Source organism: Equus caballus, chromosome 11 (genome assembly GCF_041296265.1).
Source record: "Equus caballus isolate H_3958 breed thoroughbred chromosome 11, TB-T2T, whole genome shotgun sequence".
Classification (NCBI taxonomy): domain Eukaryota; kingdom Metazoa; phylum Chordata; class Mammalia; order Perissodactyla; family Equidae; genus Equus; species Equus caballus.
Genome location: NC_091694.1, coordinates 61,282,876 through 61,298,747, shown reverse-complemented (window position 1 = coordinate 61,298,747; position 15,872 = coordinate 61,282,876). Strand labels below are relative to the sequence as shown.

General features: G+C 48.1%; 1 protein-coding gene across 46 annotated transcripts in view; it reads right to left on the bottom strand.

Moving 5' to 3' along the window:
• Nucleotides 1-2,080: 2,080 nt before the first annotated feature.
• The window catches only part of DHRS7B (dehydrogenase/reductase 7B), a 64,536-nt gene continuing 50,744 nt past the window's right edge, over nt 2,081-15,872 (bottom strand). For 26 of the 46 annotated variants that reach the window (XM_023653694.2, XM_070226619.1, XM_070226620.1 and 23 more), the window contains 4 exons: nt 9,416-9,632; nt 8,759-8,851; nt 5,487-5,639; nt 2,081-3,850 (listed from right to left, as the gene is read on the bottom strand). In XM_023653694.2, the coding sequence (XP_023509462.1) occupies nt 3,645-3,850; nt 5,487-5,639; nt 8,759-8,851; nt 9,416-9,632 (669 nt within the window). In that variant the 3' untranslated portion in view covers nt 2,081-3,644. Of the gene's footprint in view, nt 3,851-5,486; nt 5,640-8,194; nt 8,680-8,758; nt 8,852-9,415; nt 9,633-15,872 lie in introns of those variants that run through there. The other 20 variants (XM_070226657.1, XM_070226655.1, XM_070226629.1 and 17 more) reach the window with 4 other exon arrangements.

The window sequence follows — 15,872 nt, the reverse complement described above, 5'->3', positions numbered from 1 at the left end:
TGCGGGCTGCTGCATGGGGTCAGGCACACACTGCTGTTTACAGAGCAGTCTGGCCTTCTGGAACAACAGTAAACTGGTAGTGATCCCAGACAAACAGACCTTGTCTCAACCATGCAGTGCCCACAGCCCCTTGGGTGTCTGCTGGCTCCCAAGCCTGCTGGGCAGGAATGGTATGTGTTTTTGCAATAAACAGCCCAGATTTGGAAGGGGAGCCCCATGCTCTGCCTGCAAATCAGATTTCATGGGGGAGGTGGTTGGAAGCAGACACGCAGTGGCCATCTCGGGTCATCTAAGCAGAAGCCCTCACCAGAAATAGAAGTCAGGTGCAAACCGGCTGGCTCCAGTGCCGTGAACAGAGTGGTTCTTGTTGGGCGGACTAGCCGAGATTCTGCGGTGCCATCTTAGTTACACGTCCCTGCCAAGGAGGTGAGGACATGGTGCTGCTGTGGGCCACAAGGCGGGGGTTTGTGCTCCAGGCCCCTCTACTTAAGCAGCGCCGAGTCGGCTAGGAAGGAGAGTGGCAGAACACCTGTGTCTGGATGGCCTTCCCTTCTGTTGGCGCCGGCTCATCTCTGCCCCCTTCCCACTTAGACGTTGCTGACAAGTGGGTTATGCTCATCTGTGACATGCCACAGAGCTCTTGAAGAAACAGCACAAAATAACTGCCAGTTGAGAGCAAAGGCCACGTTAGCTGGGTCCTGTGAGTCCTGTGTGTCCACGTCAGTGAGTGGATCGTGCTCTTCATCTAGTACATGAGCCTCGGTTTAGCGGCCCGTCTCACCCTAATTTCAGAGACGAGCAGAGAGCCTTCGTACAGGCCAGCCCGTCAGGCAACGGAGAGGAGTGGACCTGGCTTTGTCTCCTTGTCAGCCCATCAGCTCCCTCCAAAGTGATCACGCTGGCTTCGCAGCCATGGCCCCTGACAGGCAGGGACAGGAGCCACCTTCCTTGGGGCCTGCTGGAAGTCAGGGGGTGTGCCAGGCAGCATACACTCTGTCATCTGGCCACCGTGAGCTGCGGCCACTCTACAGCGAGCACACCAACGTGTAGTGCTGCTGTCTGGAGAAATGCATCTGGTGGTGGTGGTTGAGACTTTAACTTTGGCACGAAGCCCAAGAGAGTCTGCTCTGCCCTCGGCCCAGGGAAACAGCAGGCGGCTTGCAGAGCAGAGTGGAAAATGCCTCTGAACTTTATCTGAAGGCAGAACCAATTGAGAAGCGTGCCTTTACACCAACCCAGCAGAATTCAAGGACGAAAGATAGGGGAAAACAAACCTTTGAGGACAGAAAAGAGAAACTGGACCAGCAGCAACACCACTACCCCTGGTGGCAGGTAGTCATCCTCAAACACTGGCTTGAAACTCCACAGCGAAACGCTGAGGTCAGGTCCTGGCCCAGCTCCCTCTTCGGGATGCTTGCGCACAGCGCGGGTGGGCGCCTGCCCTCAGGACGGCGCTGCGGCTGCATCTAAGTCACCAGTGCCAGCGGGCTCCCCAGGCCCGCCCTTGCCCAGCTCTCCAGGGAGGGTGCCTAACGCCAGAGGCCCCCAGGAGGGCTCTAGGTACAACGTGGACATGGAAGAACACGGAATCGCTGGCCCTTTTAGTCCTCTTCCTAGCCTCTGAGGCCAAAAAGAGCAGCTGTGTGATGTGAGCACATCTTCAGTGCTTCTCTGAGCTTGCCACCCTCCTCAGGAGCAGCTGGGCCTCAGACTCAGCCTTTGGCAGACAGCCGGATCTAGCTAGATTTTAATGGTTCTGTTTGTGTTAGAGTATTTTCTATTTATATGGTAGAATATAAAGTTCTAAAGTAAGTTTTAGAAAGTGAGTTCTTGAAAACGTTAGGTAAATAAATAGTGGTAGTGGGATGCGGCTCATGTGTGGTATCTAGGTGAGAGACCCTTCATGTCTGCTCCAAGCTCCACGTACCCACCCACACCTGAGGCAGGGTACAGTGGGCTCCCAGCCTCTGTCACATGGCCCCCAAACCACCAACCTCAACAGCATGGGGATGCCATCTTTTGAGGATGAGGTGCGCGTTGCTAAACCTGCACTTCTCAGAGGGCAGTGGGTCACGTCATCTCCAGCTGTGGACCATTTTATTTAATGCAGAGGAAAGGACAGCACCTGGCCATGGCCCCTCTGAAAGCACCAGGCAGCAAGTGTCCAAGGATAGAGTTCTGTTATTCCCATGTAGAGGGCCAGGCTCCGCTAGCACTGCCTCTTACCGAGGCCTGTTAGGCGCTCGGCAGTTTGACTCGGCCTCAGACGCAGGCCAGGCTTTGGCGTGGCTGCTGCTGTCTTGGGTCCAGCTCTCCCCTGCCTCTCAGCTCTGATGTGTACACTCAGGAGATCTTTCTCTTCCACGTCACGGGGAGGTAGACAGTCTGTGTGGAAAAGGAAAAGCCACCCAGCATGCCTGTGTCCACATTTCGACCACAGGCTCCTGGAATGTCCTGGCCATGTTGGGAAGTGGGGAAAGCCACCAGATCTAACCATCCACTCCTGTCCCCATACTCCCAGGTAACTCAAGAGCCTTTGATGCCCCAACTGCAGGCTGGCTTGGGCCATTTTTATTTCATAGGCAGCTGTTTCAAATACAAGCTCCATGGACCAGAGTTAGGACACAGTGTAAGATGCCAAGGTGCTGGGAGCTTTATTCCAATTTGGGGAAGCCTATACACTGGACTCACAATTTCCACTTTCCACTGTCAGCTTCAATCAGAGGAAGAGTTCCATCCTACACTTGAGATCGGAAGTTGACTTACTCAATGAACCGCAGCCATGTATTTTTAATAAGTCAGAAAGGTGGGTGCAGGCATCCTTTCTGGCTATGCCCCAACAGTCACAGCTAACAAATGGACTGCTTCTACCTGGGACCAGACGCTGTTTTCGACTCCCGCCCGACTGGGCTTCTGAGTCTTATTTTCTAGAGGACACAGAGGACCACGCGGGATTCTCCTCTCCCTTTTGGCTGCTGTCTCCTGAGTAAGTTCATCTTCTGCCTGGAGTGGCACCTGGTCCTACAGGGCTGCGAGTGAGAGCCGACAGGGAGACTGGGGAATTCCTTTCAGGCACTAAAGCCGGCATCACTTGGGATGTGTCAAATGACTGATCCCGTATCAGCCCACTGTGTAGTGCTGAATGAGACACTGCAGGACTCTGGACATGGGTAAGTAATGAGCCTTTACGACAGCCTTCTGCCTTGAGTGCTGAAGGTGGGCCCTGCCAAGACAATCAGGTCAGAGGTCTTGGATAAGTCAAATGTGAGAACTACTGATGGGCTGACGTCAGGATGTCTTCTATTTCAAGACTGAAACGTGTTCTAGGAGCTGGCAGAGGCGGGAATTCGAAGGAGGTGTGGTTCTCCTAGTCCTTGAAGAGCACAACTGACTGTTCCATTCACTGGTTTCATATCCTTAGAGTTAAAACCCAGCTCCGTATTTATTCCTTAAGGGTTACCTCTCTCCCCTGGGAAGAAGCTTGTTGCCTTTTTTGGTTCCCATTCTCTGCCAGCAAGGGCCTAGCCAGGGACCTGCAGGAGAAGTGTGTCTCCGTCCTTCCCGCCCCGGAGGCCCATATCCAGAAGTCTCAGCACACGGTCCTTGCAGAGCAGGTGCTGCCCCTCCCCGGCTCTGCTGCGGCTCTAGCAGGTCTTGGATTTCCGCTCCTTTCTGGCCCGGGAGGCCATGAGGCTGAAGAAGAGCCCAGGAGCCAGAGTTCGCAGATAAACGGCCAAGGAAGGCAACAGGTCAGCCAGGATCACATCCTTCTTCCTCTTCCCCACGGCAGCCAGAACATCTCGGGCCACCTCCACAGGGCTTCGGCCCTGGGCTGTTTTCTCATCCATAACTAAAAGAAACAAAACAAAAAAACCCCACGTGAACTTGGAAGCAGAAGTCACTCTCCTGAGAGGAGCTGACATGGGCCCACTGGGTGGGCTTGCCAGATTTGCCGCTAGGAAGCTCTTCACCTAATCAGTCGGGAAGCAGGCAGTACGCCCCATCCCTGACTCTTCTGTGCTCCAAGGAAATGAGGAGCCATTCTGCAGTGCAGCGCATGAGTGGACGTAAGGGAGATGTGGGTGAGACGTGGGAACAAGGTCGACGGGGCCCCAGGCAGTGCTTAGAACTGGTGGGCTACGACAAAGGACGAAGGCCAGCCCAGACAGGGTCTCAAAGAGTGAGCCCCTCACACCACAGCTGAGGAGTCTCCTGACCGTGGGAGTTTTCACCTTCTGGACCAACCGCTGACTCAGGATGCTGTACCATCAAATTTGTCTTGGGTAGCTTGGCTTGAGGTCAGAAGACTACAGCCCCATGTGCACCATGAGCTCACTGAAGTGAAGGCAAAGAAGTGGGTGGGGAGCAGCTGTCCTCTGTTACCCGGAGAGGAGACAGGAAGAACTCCATGTCTGAGGGGTCAGAGGCAGCAGCGGGGCGTCTGGGAGGCGATAGGGTGGTTAACAGCAACTGCCGCTCCTTCCTCCCTAGTAACCTGACACATGTGCTGACAAGGTAGGACCAGTTGGCAGCACAGAGAGGCCACAGACCATCTGAAACAAGTCCTAAGTTGTCCAGACTGCCGAGCTTCCTCACCAGTATTTCTCACTGTGTTTTTGTTAACAGAGACGAACAGGAGGTTTCTGATTGTTGCTTGTTTTTAACTGCCACAGAGGGAATTTTTAAAAAGATTCTTCTATAAATAGGTATCAACCTCTCTGGCTCTATGTCTTTGTATGGTTTCTGGTGACTTGCTGAGTAAGGGAGCAGCTGCCACCCAGGGCACGGGCAGACCTGCTCAGGCCTGGCTGGGGTGGGGCATGGCAGGAGGCCCTGGTGAGTGCCACAGCGCAGGCCAGGAGACCACACCCAGGGAGGCGGGACATGGCAGGATGGCACTGAAGTGGTGGGCAGGCCCCGTCCAGGTGCGGAAGAGCAGCGCTGACTGGTCCTTGCGTGGCCTGAGCCTGCGTGCTGGGGCCTGGCTGTGTGGCCCACTAGGGCTGACCAGCTCAGCCCCACACCGTCTTTGGTTGAAGCAAAATGAAGGTTCTGAGACTGGCACACCCAGCCTCACCCCAGAAGACGGGGCTCTTTGTTTTGAGTACCCTGAAATCAGTCATTGCTCAAGCATACTGAGCGACTCATACTTTCCGTGAGGGCTTCACTGTGCCTTCATTTTAATTCCCTGAGAAGAGGTTAGTTGGCAGTCTGGCAGCATGCCAGCTCGGGGACCTCCTTGGCGGCCCTCACGGTCCTGGGCTACAGGAGCCCTGCTCCCATAGCTGCAATGGTGATGCTCAGCTAAGCACGGTTCGCGGCAAATGAAGATTATTCAACAGGATATAAAACCAATACCCATACGTCAAGTTAGTTTTAAAAATTATATTCCAAATGAAAATGACCAAAGAACCGTCAGGTAAGAGCTGTGTGTCTCACTGTGGTCAAAAGCTTTCCCCAGAAGAGAAGAGAAAGTGGGGCCTCACCTCCATATCTGGAGCCGTCGGCAGTGACGGCGTTGAGGGAGAGGCTGGTGTGGATGTAGCTGGGGCTGATCACGGTCACCTCGATGCCGCACTGCTCCACCTCAGCGCGCAGGCAGTCGAAGAAGGCCTGCGTTGCGTGTTTGGAGGCCGCATCTGCAGCGTTGGTGGCACAGAAACAGGTGAGTGAGCTGGTGTGGGCCAGCGGGGGACAAGCCAACAGTCCTCCTCACTCACTGCCTCTTGTTTAACAAACTGATTTTATAAGCAAAGACTCCAGTGTTGCACCCATCTTCCCTCTGGTTTGGAGGAGCGCGGTGTGCCCCTGTTCTTAGAGACGCCCTCAAGGAGGTAGGAGGGGAGGAGCGTGAGGGCTCCAGCCTTTCAAATGGTTCAGAAAAATATTACAAATTTCATATACATATATGTGTGCATTCACACACAGAGAATATGAGAAAGCAAATGCAGTAAAACGTGAACAGCTGGGGAATTTGCATGAAAGGGACATGGGAGTTCTTTGTACTGTTCCTACAACTTTTCTTTAAGTCTGAAAGTATTCCATATTAAAAGTTAAAAAAAAAAAATGCCTAGTGGGTAAAAATTGAGATAGTACAGAAGGATATAAAGTGAAACAGTGAAAGGCCCCCTTGCCTTCCAGTTCCGTTCTCCAGTGGTAACCACAGCTAATGGCTTCTCAGGACTTGTTTATACGTCCTGTGTACATACATGTGATTTTACACATAAGGAATATTTTTTTACAGAAATGAGCTGTAAATAGTGTTCTTTATCTGGTAACACAGACTGGGAGCCTCTGTGCCAGCCACGCAGCCCTGCCTGCTCCTCTGTGGTTGCCAGACACAGAGCCAGCCCCATCAAGGGACCTTTGTGGGTGGGCTCCAGACGTCGTCCCTGAGACTGTGCTGCCAGCGAGCATCCCTGTGTGCCCGGGAGTGTGTGAGATCTGCCGGCCTATTTCGGACTTCGTTTGACAGGCTTCCATCAAGTGGCTTTTCATCAGGAAGAGCTGTTGAGCTTGCTCCACCTGTGCAAAACAGAGCCACCTCTGCTCTTTAGCGATGGCCTCACACCTTGGCGAAAGGTGCTCTGAAGGGGCCGTGACCCTAGAGTGGCATTCCGGGAGGCACAGCATCTCCACGCAAAACCAGTTTCCTCCAATTCAGAGTTCTAAATGTTTTAGCCTTAGGAAAAGGGCATCTATCGGCCAAAAAAGCAGGAAGGAAAAAAGCAAGGAAGTGTCCAGCCAGTCGCAGGAGAAATCTAGCAGCGTCTGGGCCCGCTGCAGGGCTTTTCTGGGGCCAGCTCCTTTGGTTTGGATCAACTTGCCAGGGGCTGGATGGTAGTCCGTGAGCAGGTGTGTAGAGAGAACTGTTCCTATCAGCCGTGACTCCAGGGTAAAGCCCAGGCCCAGGACTCAGAAGAGCGAGTCGTCCTGGGGTCCCCAGAACAGAGGGCTGCATCCTGACCACCGGTCTCCCGGAGGCCTCAGGCTGTAGGGCCTCGCCAGGCGGTGCTGACCCACACCCTCCTCACCACTGTGAGCAGGACTCAGCCCCTCCTCTCTGCAAGGCACACGCGAACCACACCCTGGGAGCATCTCGTGTGGAGCTGCTCTCCCATTTTACAGAGAAGACTGTTGCTCATCAGGGGGAATCCGCGCGCCCAGCAGGTACTGCCACATTTTGTCTGGTTGTTACAAAGCGCCAGACCAACCGTGTGTGACCACTGCAGTCACAGCCCAAACAGAGAACAAAATCCAGTGAGATGAGGTCAAGGTAAAGTTTGGAGATAATTTACTCCAAAAATACTATATATCCTTTCCCCCAACTTACCTACTGTTAACATTTTACCTCATTTGCTTTGTCATTTGTGGTTCTATAGGTATTTGTCCCTGAACCATTCGAGCAGCCTGAGATGGCTGTTCTGTGCTGGGGCTGAAACAGAACGCCGGCACACGGGCGGCCCCAGCACGGATGCGGCACACCACCATCTACGGAGGACTCTTCATCTCCACTGTGTCGTTCCATCTTTAAAACAGCTTCGTGAAGCGTGTATAATGGCTCATTTTCCAAGTAAGGAAAGGGAGGGCCAGACCAGTTAAATAGCTTGCCCAAGGACATACAACTAGAGCCAAAAGCTAGAGCTGGGTCCCATCTTGAGAGAAACAGCGTTTGTTACATCTCCAACCCCGAGAGTTGGCTACACCACATCATCCAGCAGGATGGAGTTACTGTGCTTTCAGAGCGTCCTGCTCCCCTTCCTGCTCTGACAAGTCTGCACTACTGGCAGGGGGTAGGAGCAGACGAGGCTGCTCCAGTCAGCATTTCTTTTCAGAGGGTGGAGCAAAGAAAGGAGTCGTGGGACAGTTTGTGAAGTTACCTTTAAAATATCTTAACAAAACAAAACTAGATTCTGTTTGCTTGCTGGTGCAACATGATGGCAGACAGATGAATGAAATGATAGCTCAAAATGTTGGCATGGCCACCCACACACATGGAGGTGAGGGGGTGAACTGGAAGTCAATCTGACAGTCTTAATTTTTTGGTCCTAATAGTTCCACTTTCTGGAATTTATCTTCCCCAAATCCTGCCGTGAGTGCCCAGAGATGTAAACATTTAAGGATGTTCTATGAAGCCCGTCATTCATTGTTAATGATCAAAGCCTGATGGGGAAAAAATCAACTGCCCAGGAAAATGGTTAAATAAATTATGTTACATACATTCAAAGAACACTTAAAAGGCTTAGGTAAACCCATATATGCTGAGGTGGAAAGACAGACTGTCAAGTGGAATAAGCAAGCCAAAAAGCAGTACACACAGTGTGACCTCGCTTTTGTGTGTTTGATCACATGTAGAGAAAGTGCGGAGGCGTCTGCCGCGGAGGGATGTGGGACGCGGTCTCGGGGAGGACACGTGCGAGCACCTCGCTCGTAGCACTCACAGATGCCTGTCTCCCCAGCGGCCCTCCGAGGCTAGGAGGCCCCGTCTCCATTGTGCAGATGAGGACTGGGGTACAGAGGTGGGTCGCCTCTCTGCAGGTGGGACACTTGCAGAAGGTCACATAGAGGAGGGGTAAGAAGTGGAGCCGGGACCGTGAACCCAGGCATTCTGCTCAGGAGAACACATTCTGATGAAGTTCCTTCACATCCTGCATTGAGTGTTTCTCTAGTGTCTGAATTCTGGATCATAAACATGTTATTTTTATAATCAGAAAAAAACAGAAAAAAGAACATCTGGGGGCGAGAAGGAAGTACTCACACGCTGACCGAAAAGGAAGGCTGATCTTGCCCTGGATGCTGCTGATGGCGACGACATGGCCCTGTCGCCTCTGGATCATGGAGGGCAGGAGCGCTAAGGAAAGGAGGCGGAGGCTGTGAAGAGGCCTCCCCGTCTGGGCGCCGCGCTCAACACTGAGTGGGGGGCCCCGCTGAGGAGATGGGGTCAGAGCAAGGGGGGCGAGTGGTGAAGGGGAGGACCCGTTCCGCTGGAACTCTTAGGCCTCCTGCCCCAGTAGACTGCCAGTGGGCTGGGCGGAGGGAGGCAGACAGAAGCCTAATCTCCACCCACAGTCAGCTCAGTTCCCCTTTCCTAGGGAGACCCACACCCCTGGAGTGAGATCTGTGGCTCGACGTAAAATAGCCCCACTTTGTAGAGGTTTGCAAACACCATTAGAAGGAAATGGTGGCAGTGCTATACAAATGACGCTGTCACTGAGGAGAGCACCTTGACTTCAGGTGGTATGCAGATAAAGTGCAGACACAGCCTAGAAATGCGAGCACCCAAGTGTAATGACAACACCTGTCCCAGAGTAAAACAGAGGATGGGGACAGGTGACATTCGCTAGAAAGGAACCAAGTGAAGTAAAATAATACCAGCACATCTGTGCTCTTTTTCCTTTTAATCCAAGATTGTTACCTTTCGTTAGAGCAATGGGGCCAAAGTAGTTTGTCTCCATGACTCTCTTGTCCACGTCCATGGTGGTGTCCACGATGGCACCGCGGTAGCTGACCCCAGCATTGTTGATGAGCACATCCACATGGCCAAAGCACTGCAGGATCTCGGCTGTTGCTGCAACTATGGTCCCAGGGTCTGTGAGGTCGAAGGTCACCGTGTAAGGACTGTGTGTCTGCACCTGGTCAGATACAACAGAAACCAAATGCACCATCAGAGCGACAGGCCATGTGAGCCACATGTCTCTGCTGTTCAGAATCCTGGGAGTGGTCCCCTGGGCATGAAATGACATAGGCTGCAGCACCTCTCTTCCGAAGAAATGTGGCCTGGAGGACCCCCCGACACCACCCCAGGCTCACACCCGACCTGGGCAGCTTTTCTACTGAAATGAAAATGACTGCTAGAGCCAGACCATAGTTCACAGGGCAGGGATGGTGTATGGTATAATCACTGTAGCCCATTACCACAGGAGCTATCAATCACAGCACCCCCTGGGGCCTTGTGCCAGCACTGTGCTGTATGTTGTTATTACATTAAATAGTGCCCCCGTTGAGAAGTGCAGTCCTTCTCAGGTTAAGTCACTTTAATTTATCATGACACATTTCTTATATATCCTCTATGTGCCGGACACTGGGGACACAGCAGAGAGCAAGACAGACATGGTTCCTGTCCTCCTGAGGCATGCAGTCTCGTGGGGCAGAGGGATGAGTTCTACACCTGTAAACAATGCAATGAAGAAGTCTAAGCCTAGAGAAATGAGTACCTGAGCAGTCTAGCTTAGAGGGCTTCCCAGTGAAAGTGAGTTTAACAAGCGATCTAAAAGATGAGGGTTGCGAAATCAGAGATGATGGCAGAGTAGGAAGTGCCAGGAACCCATCTCTCCACCTGGACAGCTGCAGTAGCAGAAACTCTCTGAAGTGACTATTTTGGAACTCTTGAGACTGTGTGAATGCTTGCAGCTTTCAGGGGTGCTTAGCTGGCAAATTATAGATAATTTTGGTCAATTTCAGTGTCAGCTTGGTGGTGGCTATCCGCTCCCATCCACCTGGCCCTGTGGCAGGCAGCTGTGGGAAAGGAGACCCATGTTTCTGGTGCAGCTTGAGGGAGCCAAGGTGGGCAACAAGACCTTGTCTCCCAATATCAGGGTGGCGCTCTGATGACGGTTGCAGTCCTAATCACTGGGCACAGCATGCAGGCAGGCTGTCACTGTTTTAACCACCACTGGCTGAAGTGACTTCCAGTAGGTGTAAATGAATTGCCTCTGTTCCTTTGGTTTTCAATAAATACATCCCTAGAAAATACTCTTGAGGAAGCCCAGATGATGGACTTACTACACAAAGACTTTAAAACAACCATCTTTAAAGATGCTCAAAGTGCTAAAGGAAGACATGGACAAAGGCAGGAAGTTGATGTATAAACAAAACAAGAATATCAATAAAAAACAAATTATAAAAAAATTCGGGAGCTCAAAAGTACAATAGCTAAAATGAAAAAATACACTAGAGGGGTTCAAAAGCAGATTTGAGCAAGCAGAAGAATAAGTGAACTTGAAGAGAAGACAACTGAAATTACCAAGTCGGAGAATAAAAAGAAGACAAGAATTTAGGAAACTGAACAGAGCCTAAAGGACCTGTGGGACAGCATCAAGGGAACCAACAGACACACTGGGAATCTGAGGAGGGGAGAGAGAGGGGTAGAAAGAATATGTGAAGAAATAATTGCTGACAAAATCCTCAATTTAATGATGAACATGAATCTACACACCCAGTAAGCTCAATACCAAGTAGGATAAACTCAGAGCTACACTAACACACCTTATAATCCCACTGGCAACAGATAAAGAGAGAATCCTCAAAACAGCAAGAGAGAAGCTACTCTTCACTTCAAGGGTCCTCAATAAGATTATCAGCTGACTTCTCATCAGAAACCCTGAGGCCAGAAGACAGTGGGTTGAGATATCAAAGTGCTGAAAGAAAAATTATCAACCAAGAATTCTTTGCTTGGCACAACTATCCTTGAAAAATCAGGGAGAAATTAGGATTCCCAGATAAACAAAAATTGAGGGAGTTTGTTACCACTAGACCTGCCCTGCAAGAAATGCTAAAGAGAGTTATTCAGTTTGAAATTGAAGCTAGACAGTATAATTTAAAGCCAGATGAAGAACTAAAGATCTCCAGTAAAGTAAATACAAAAGCAATTATAAAAGCTAGTATTTTTGTAATTTTGGTTTGTAACTCTACTTTTTAATTTTGTACACAATTTAAAAGACAAATGCATTTAAAAACTATTACTGGGCAAGTAGCGTATAAAGATGTAATCTATGACATGAATGGCAGAAAGGGGACAGGAGAGAGGTGTATAGCAGCACAGTTTTTGTCTGCTATTGAAGTTAAGTTGGTATAAATTCAAATTAGATTGTTATAACTTTACGATATTTAAGGTAATCTCCATAGCAACCACAAAGAAAACAGCTGTAGATTACACACATAAGGAAATGAGAAGGCAATCAAAGCATTTCAGTACAAACAAATCAACTAAACACAAAAGAAGACAGTAATGCGGGAAATGAGGGGCAAAAAAACTATAAAACATATAGAAAACAAACAGCAAAATGGCAAAAGTATGTCCCTCCTTAATAATAATTGCTTTAAATGTAAATACTTTAAACTCTCTAATCAAAAGACAGGTTGACAGAATGGAGTTTTTTTTTTTAAAAAAAGACCCCACTATCTGCTGCCTTTAGGGGCTCACTTTAGATCTAGAGACACAGACACAGGAAAGTGAAGGAGTGAAAGACAGCCCACGTCACAGCAACCAAGACAGTGAGGGTAGCTAGACTGTATCAGACAAATGGTCTTTAAATAAAAAAAGGCTACAAGAGACAAAGAAGGATATTATATAATAATAAAAGGTACATTACAGGCTTGAAGATAGAACAATTGTAAACACTTATGTACATAAAAACAGACCCTCAAAATACACGAAGTAAAAATCACCTGAACTGGGGGCAGAAACAGACAGCTCTACAGTGCTATTTGGATATTTCACTACTCCACTTTCAATAATGGATAGAACCACCAGACAGAAGGGCAAGAAAGAAACACATGATTTCAACAACACTATACACCACTGGACCTAACATGTATATAGGACATTCCACCCAACAACAGCACAATACATATTCTTCTCCAGCACACGGAACATTCTCTGTGTAGGCCACAAAACAAGTCTCAGCAGATTTAAAAAGACAGGTATTGGGGCCGGCCCTGTGGCCAAGAGGTTAAAGTTTGGTGTGTTCTGCTTCAGTGGCCAGCTTCACAGGGTTGGATCCAGGTGGGGACCTGCTCCACTCATCATCCATGCTGTGGCTGCGACCCACATACAAAATAGAGGAAGACTGGCACAGATGTTAGCTCAGGGCCAATCTTCCTCAAGCAAACAAAAGATTCAATCAGTAACCTAAAATCTCCTGACAAAGAAATGCCCTAGACCAGATGGCTTCATTGGTGAATTTTACAAAACTTTAAAAGAGAATTAACACCAATACTTCTTACAGTCGTCCAAAAAATTGAAGAGAGAACACTTCCTGATTAATTCATTCTGCAAGGCCAGCATTACTCTGATATCAAGGCCAGATAGAGACACCACAAGAAAATTACAGACCAATATCCTTTATGAGTATAGATGCTAAAATCTTCAACAAAATACCAGCAGATCAAATTCAACAGCATATTAAAAAGTTTATTCAACGTGACCAAGTGGGATTTATCCCAGGAATGCAAGGGTGGTTCAATGTAAGAAAATCAATCAATATAATATATCATATTGATAGAACAAAGGAAAAGAACCATATGATCATCTAAATTGATGCAGAGAAGAGATTTGACAAAATTCAACACCCTTTCATGATAAAAACTCTCAGAAAAGTAGGAATGGAGGAGAAATTCCTCAACATGGTAAAGGGTGTTTATGAAAAACCTACAGGTCCCATCATGTTCAATGGTGTAAGACTCAAAGTGCTCCCTCTACGATCAGGAACAAGACAAGGATGCTTTTGCTACAGCTACTCAACATCATACTAGAAACTCCAATCAGAGCAATTTGAGGAGAAAAAGAAATAAAAGACACCCAAATTGGAAAGGAAGAAACAAAACTATCTCTATTCACAGATAACATGATTCCATATATAGAAAATCGCAGAAATCCACAGAAAGCTTTTAGAGCTAACAAATCAGTTCAGCAGAATTGCAGGGTACAAGATCAACCCACAAAATTCAACTGCATTTCTATACACCAGCAATGAATAATCTGAAAATACAACTAGGAAAACAAACACATTTACAATAACCACTAAAAGAATTAAACATTTAGGAATAAATCTAACTAAGGAGGTGAAAGATTTGTACACTGAAGACTACAAAACATTGCTAGAAATTAAAGCAAGCCTAAATGGGAAGGACATCCCATGTTCATGGACTGGAAGACTTAACATTGTTAAGATGGCAGCACTAGCCAAAGCGATCTGCAGATTCAGTGCAATCCCTATCAAAACCCCAATGGCATTGTTGGCAGAAACAGAAAAAAATCATCCTAAAATTCATAGGGAATTTCAATGGCTATTCAGGAATAGCCAAAACAATCTTGAAGACTAAGAAGAACAAACTTGGAGGACTCACACTTCCTGACTTTGAAACTTACTACATTAACTAAAACAGTATGGTAGGACATAAGGACATATAGACCAATGGAATAGAATAGAGAACTCAGAAATAAACTCTCAAATACATGATAAATTGACTTATGACAAGGGTGCCAAGACCATTCAAGGGGAAGGAACAATCTTTTCAACAATTAGTGCTGGGAAGACTGGATCTCCACATGCAAAAGAATGAAGTTGGACCATTACCTCACACCATATACAGAAATTAACTCAAGTGCGTCAAAGACCTAAATGTAAAAGTTAAAACTATAAAACTCTTAGAATAAAACTTTGGGGAAAATCTTCATAACACTGGATTTGTCAACAACCTCGCAGATATGACACCAAAAGCAAAGGCAATGAAAGAAAAAATAGATAAGCTGGGCTTCATCACAATTGAAACCTTTTGTACATCAAAGGACACCATCAAGAAAGTGAAAAGACAATCTACTGAATGGGAGAAAGTATTGACAGGTAACATCTCTCATAAGGGATTAATATCCAGAATATATTGAGAACTCCTAAACTCAGCAACAACAACAAAAACAACAACCTGACTGAAAAATGGGCAACAGACCTGACAGACATTTCTCCAAAGAAGATATACAAATTGTCAACAAGCACACGAAAAGATGCTCAACATCACTTGTAATTAAGGAAATGCAAATCAAAACCACAACAAGATACCACATCATACTTCCTAGGATGGGTATAATTGAAAAAAAAGAAACAGAAAATAGTAACTGTTGGTGAGGACGTGAAGAAATTGGAACCCTTGTGCACGGCTGGTGGGAATGTAAGATGGCACAGCTGCTGTGGAAAACTGTTTGGCAGTTCCTCAAAAGATTAAACATCAAACTACCATAAGACCCAGCAGTTGCACTCCTCGGATGCATCTAACAGAATGGGAAGCAGGGACTCGAGAGATATTTGCACGCTCACGTTTGCAGCCGTGATTCACAATGGCCAAGAGATGGAAACCCTGGTGTCCGCCAGCAAACGAGCGAATACACAAAATGTGGTATAGCTATACAATGGAATGTTGTTCTGCTATAAAAAGGAACGGGATTTTGATACATGCTACAATATGGACGGACCTCAACGACGTTATGAAGTAGCCAGACACAGAAGAACAAATACTGCGTGTTTTCACTTACACGCGGCATCTAGAATAGGCAAATTCAGAGACAGAAAGTAGAATAAGGTTTCCAAGGGCTGGGGAGGTGGGGGGAAGAATGAATTATTATTTAATGGGTACAGAATTTTTGTTGGGAACGATGAAAAGGTTTTGGGTATAGATAGTGGTGATAATTACACACATTGCGAGTGTATTTAATGCCACTGAGTTGTACACTTATAAATGGTTAAAATGATAAATATTATGTTATATATATATTTTTCCACAATTAAAATTTTGAAAATCATCTCCAACCTGCCCCCTTATCCCCCGCCCACCAAAGAGATGAGTCAGCATTAGCCAGGTGAGGGGGGCGCATTCACAGGAGGAACTTCTTAAGCTCGCAGTGCTAGTAGGCGGTGCAGTCAGGATGTGAACCGTACAACAGCTCCTCCTCAGGCCCTGGAGCCCGGCTGCCGTGGAGACCGGCTGCCCTCCCCATACAGTGCGACCGTGTGGACACCCTGCACGTCCCGCAGCCCAGGAGTGGGCTGCTATCTCCTCAGATGCCTGCAGAGGATGGACTGCACGACTTTCCCACAGAA